At 46.2% G+C, this 5,974-nt stretch overlaps 1 protein-coding gene across 1 annotated transcript; it reads left to right on the forward strand.

Moving 5' to 3' along the window:
* Nucleotides 1-4,079: 4,079 nt before the first annotated feature.
* On the forward strand, nucleotides 4,080-5,007 carry LOC119306279. The gene has a single exon (XM_037582545.1). The coding sequence runs from the start codon at nucleotides 4,154-4,156 to the stop codon at nucleotides 4,682-4,684; it is 531 nt and encodes a 176-aa protein (XP_037438442.1). The 5' UTR covers nucleotides 4,080-4,153; the 3' UTR covers nucleotides 4,685-5,007.
* Nucleotides 5,008-5,974: the final 967 nt, after the last annotated feature.

Raw genomic sequence — 5,974 nt, forward strand, 5'->3', positions numbered from 1 at the left:
TATTACATGATCTCGCGCGCTCCCAGCAAGCACCTGGTTCTTGTTTGGACTGATCTGGTGGAGAAGAGGGGGCCGTTGATCGTGTGATGAGTGGTGGTGCAATCCTGTGGTTAGTAGACGGGCACGACCGCGGGAATGGTTAGAATAGTGAAACACCGTACTCCAACAATGCAATTTTCTAGGCATGTGGATAGGCTCCTGAAACTGCTTGTCGTTTTCTGAGTATATTGGTAATCGACTGTTTTCTCATATGGTCATGTAATGCATGTCAGCTGGGTTCCATATGCACACAAGTAGTACTACTGTGGAAACTTTGAAGATTCCGGGCTTGCATTGTACTATTGTAGTACTTCATCTGTTTCTTTTTAGTCCCTATATAAGATTTGGTCAAAGTTAAACTTTGCAAAGTTTGAGTAATTTTATGGGAAAAATCTTAAACTGACACATGTTTTCGAATACGTAGACAAGAAAACTTCCGGGCATGCCTCTTTGTCTTGACGTCGTTCTTTGGAGTGAAATTCCCGTATATTTGCATGTCAGCCGGTTTCCATATGCACACAGTAGAAACTATGGACAAGAAAGGTTCGAGCCATACATGCATGTTTTCGAATACTATGGACAAGAACATGCCTCTGTGGTTTCACGTTGTTCTTTGAACTGAAACGCCCGTAGATTTGCATGCATGTATGACTCTTCAAATCTCAACGTTAAAACACGGCTTCTAGACATGATCTCGCACCCTCGTCCCGTTTAAAATTTGGCACCAAAGGAAGGCTTGAAGGGTACACGCACGCAGTACTGGTTGGACGTGTCCACGCACGATTCATGTCTGGCTTTAGGGGGTGAGCCAAGAGATGCAGCGAGAGTCCACCACGCTTTATTACGTCCGGCAACGGACGATGACGGAGCCATGCACACGCACACAAACAAAGCGCGGCCGTTCACTGAACCTACGCGTACGTATCTAGCGAGCTACTACGGTCTACATCCGTCGTCACAGAATCGAAGGGCAGTGGCCCATGCGGCCGGCCACGTGAACTCCGTCAACGTTGCTCCGCCGGGCGCGCCACGCGTACGGCCGTGGCCCATGACGAGACGCGGCATGGCGCCGCTCCGGCGTTCCCACCTCGCACGTCTCGCTCCCGAACTGGGGGCTACATGCCTACGTACGTGAGACTTTGGCAAGGCTTTTGGCCTACGCGCAACGGAAAAAAAGTCAGTGACGCAAACGGGGATATTCCAGAAACTTCTGCTTCACGCTTGTATCGTGCACGCAGCTAAGCTCTTATCGTTTCAACGAGAAAGGTACTTTCTCCCCGTTGAGGTTTGCAAGGCCATTTACAAATCTAATGAAATTCCTAAAATATTAGGTTGTGATTACCTTGTATACAATGAGCCCCATTCCTAAAATACTCCCCAGCTTATTCTTGACGCTCAACCTAAAATTTTATTTTAGAAACTTACTAGTTAATAAAATTTTAGGTTGAGCTTCTAGAATAAGTTGAGGAAGAGACATTTTATTTACACAACCAGCTATAAGCCCCAAACGAACTAACCCAAAGAGTTGTATGCAAGCCTATCAAAAAAGCTCAAAAAGTCACCAATGCCTGTCTGTCCGCGCGCACGGCCTGTAAGATATGGGTTAATATCCGACAATTACTCATTGTCGTGGTTTTACGCACATGGCTCTCCTGCCTAACATCGAATGCAACTTGTCGGGCAATATTCAAACTACAAAAATTGTACAATAATTCAAACTACAAAAATGTTATTACAAAAGACCCTTGCTGGTTGTCTCCAACAATTTTGTCATCTAAACTCTAGAAAGTAGACAAACCCTCTCAACTTTCAAATAAAACTTGGTACTTGTTGACTTAAAGGGGGTGATTAGCAGGTGATGTGATTTTCACACTCTTTGTAGCACAACCAGTAAAAAAATAAAAAAAAAGTTTAGGATAATGAAAATAAAAAATTGTCGATAAATGGCATTTTATTTTTAAAATAAAAGCTTGAAGCCAAACCGGGAATTTGAAAAATTATTGAAAAGTCTTTGAAAGGCAATAAGTTCATGAATATCCATGGAAAATCAGGAAATGTAGGGATTTTCCATGAATGTTTTTAAATTGTCTGCGATTTTTCGTTGACTTTTTCATAATAGTATATATTTTATTGGGTTTTTCATTTTATGTTAGTATTTTTTTCCTTGCAATCAAATTTTCTTGGTGACATATATAATTCTTTGTTTTTTTGGCTTTTAAATGGTGTGATGTTTTTCTCTTCTACAAAATAGTTTATTTTCAATGTATCTCTGTATCCTTTCCATATTTATTATTCTTCTTTCACTTCTTTTGTGTTGGCTTGTGCTAGATCTCACAATCGTATCATTGATTAACTACATTGAGTTGGGAGCCAAGTAAACCTAACCACATTTAAAGGTAAGGGTATGCTTATCATGTTTTATAGTTTAGGGACCAAAAAAACAGTCATAGTTGATAGACTACTACTACATCACATAGCTAATCTACATCGTTAATCCCATAGATTGTCTAAGCAAATAATGTACACATGATTTCATTGATTAACTACATTGAGTTGGGAGCCAAGTAAACCTAACCACATTTAAAGGTAAGGGTATGCCTATCATGTTTTATAGTTTAGGGACCAAAAAAAACAGTCATAGTTGATAGACTACTACTACATCACATAGCTAATCTACATCGTTAATCCCATAGATTGTACTAAGCAAATAATGTACACATGATTTCATTGATTAACTACATTGAGTTGGGAGCCAAGTAAACCTAACCACATTTAAAGGTAAGGGTATGCTTATCATGTTTTATAGTTTAGGGACCAAAAAAAAACAGTTATAGTTGATAGACTACTACTATATCACATAGCTAATCTACATCGTAAATCCCATAGATTGTACTAAGCAAATAATGTACACATGATTTCTTATAGTGTTATTTATGCTTAATCTAGTACTATGCTAAATGCTACAGACATGTCAGTAGACAGGCATAGATGTTCTCTAGCACTACTGCACTAGTGACCCAATGGCAAGAAAACGTTTTAATTAAGCTTGAGAATTTCCCCGATTTACTCCATTGAGTGTCATGGGTTTATCAGCTACCAATATCTAAACCATAATGCTTATTTTACTTTCGGAGTTTCACATTTGACAATCTATGTAAGTTGTGGAGACAATTAATCTAAAACATTCCCCAAAGACACCTCTAATGTATTCATGTAATTTCATAAAACTGTGAAGAGTTTAAATTTGTAATTGCACATTGTGAACAAGATGTGCCCTGCAAAAAAAAGAGCAAGATGTTTGATGGCACCGAGACAATAGTGCCAATTCAATCACATGTCTTCTGCGGAGTTATCTTCCCATACGACCGCATAACTTGCGGTGGGGTTCCACTATGAAAAGCAATAACAGAAACAATAGAAGCTACTATTCAGCCAAATCAGAGTTATTTTATTGAAATGTATCTAAAAAAATATTCTGGTCCATCAAACAGTAGTTTGTTCTTGTATTAACCTTGTGATCTTGTAACAGTACCTTGCTAAGTTGCCATAATTTCTTCTAACCGTTGGATGCCAGTCTGGCGACAAGGAGCTGCATGTTAGATTGTTTGCTGGCTGTTTTTCATGAAGAACGCATTGCCGTGTTTGACTGTACGTATAATGAAATAAAATCATGTCAAGTACTCCCTCCGTTAAAACTAGATACATCCTCTTTTATCCATTTTGATGACAAATATTTCTGAACAGAGAGAGTATTTCGGAATGGAGTATTTGTACTGTGCCTCGCTGTGTGTGCTGTGCAACTTAACCTCGTGAGGTTTTGCTAGTTGGACGGACCTCACCGCAAAGAAAAGCCCGGCCGAGTCCACGGCTCCACGGCTTCGCTGGCCACAACAAGCCTCCAGCCTGTTCTGCCCCCACACCCGGCTACACGACAACGCTCCGTCTACCTCCCAGCTGCGTCCTCCTCAGCCGCTCCGCTATATATACCTCTTCCGTCTCCGGCAGCAGAGAGCACACCGCACTTTACATTACCACAACAACAGCGCAGATAAGAGAAGAACCAGGCAGTAGCAAGCAGCAGCAGCAGCAGCACACACGCGACGACCAATACGGAATGGGCCTGTGTGTGTCGTACGACGCGGCGGCCGACGGCCCAGCGACCGCGAGAGTGGTGCTCCCCAGCGGCGAGCTCCGGGAGTACTCGCCGTCCGCGACGGCGGCTATGGCGCTGGAGGAGGTCGGCCAGCAGGGGTGGTTCCTGTGCGACGCCGACAGGATGGGGTTCGAGGGCTCCGTCGCGGCGGTGGCTGGCGGCGAGGAGCTCCAGCCGGGGCAGATCTACTTCGTGCTCCCCGCAGAGATGCTGCGACGCCGCCTCACCGGCGAGGAGGTGGCCTCGCTCGCTGTCAAGGCCAGCGCCGCCCTCGTCAAGGCCGCCACCGCCTCGTCATCCGGAGGCCGGCGCCGTCGGGGCTCCGTGGCGCCGCTCGTGTTCGCGCCGTCGGAGGAGGACTATTCGGACGAAACCTTGGCGAAGTTTGCAGTGAAGCCGGCGGTGCCGCAGAAGCGGAGGGTGGCTTACCGAGGCGGGAGGTCGCCGCCGAGATTCTCACCTGACTTAGCCGCCATCCTGGAGAGCGAGTAGTGGCGCGGGGCGCACGAGACTGCCAGAGAAGAAAAGCATCTTTGCACATAGCCCTGCCTCCCCTGGCCGCGGGAGATGCGTGGCCCAGCCGCTGATGTTAGATCGGACGGTGGAGACGCGGAGATAGGAGATAGACGCGATAAATGATATGTGGAGTTATTTCTCGAGCTGGGATAGTCACGTTTTGGACGTTGTTAATATAGACGTCAGAAACAAGTAGGGAATGCACATACAGTTATGTCAATGTAACGGAAATGTTAACGCCCACACGTGTGAGCGTTAACCACCCCGACCACACGCAAGGATCTCCGTTGGCTTCGGTACACACGAATCTTGTAGCAAACAGGCCGATTTTCGGCGCCACGTAGGACGAGTCTCGTGTGCGGTGTGCGAGTCAGTTCGCCCGCACGGTGTTGCCATCTCGTGGTCAGCGGTTGCCACTCAGAGGCGTGCGGTGGAACTGCCATGCGCCTGCACGCCACGCTCCGACCGCGGTTGACGTCAAACACGTCGCACACCCCTCCACCCTCTCCCTCACGGTTTCATTTTACTTACCCGCGACGCATTTACTGGCACAACCCACTCGCACTTGAAACCCCTGGAGGAGAAGGCGAGAGCAGAAGGCGACGGCGGAGGCGGAACAATCGACGGTGTTCGCGGCCTTCGGTGGTGCTCGCCGGAGCGGAGCGGCTTCGCCGGAACCCGTGCGGGTTGAAGGTAATGCTCGCTTCATCTCTCGCAACCACTTCCTGCATTTTTTCCCCTTTCCCTCCCTGTTCGATTCCTAGATCGATTCCTAGAGATTCTGGCGATTCGGCGGTGCGTCGGCGGTACCGCCGGCGCCGAAGTTGTCTGCTAGCCGTTTTTTGGTGGCACTGGGCAATTTCGTCGCCGCCGCGGTGGCGGCATCGTCGGTGCGGTTATGCCTGTTCGGAGGCACGCACTAGTCTTGCGCATGGATTTGGGAGGTGTCACCGGTTTGTTTTGATGCGCATTGGTTCGAATTTGTGTTTGTAGTCAGTTCGTGCGAGAATTTTGAGGGTGATTTTGAAGTCGAAGTAGTTGCAATTGAAACCTAGATCTAGTTAGTTTGGTTTTGAAACTGTAGAACGAGGCGAACTTGGCAGAATGACTGAACGTGAACAAATGTGTGGCAACTGAACTCCCTGAACAAATGTCATAGTTGCCACAAACGTGTTTTCCTTTGCGGCAACAAATTACTGAAAATGTCTGTCATAGTTGCCACATTCAAGCTTTCACATATGGCAACTAACTTTATTGAATGACTAT

The sequence above is a fragment of the Triticum dicoccoides genome, chromosome 5B, assembly GCF_002162155.2.
Source record: "Triticum dicoccoides isolate Atlit2015 ecotype Zavitan chromosome 5B, WEW_v2.0, whole genome shotgun sequence".
NCBI lineage: Eukaryota > Viridiplantae > Streptophyta > Magnoliopsida > Poales > Poaceae > Triticum > Triticum dicoccoides.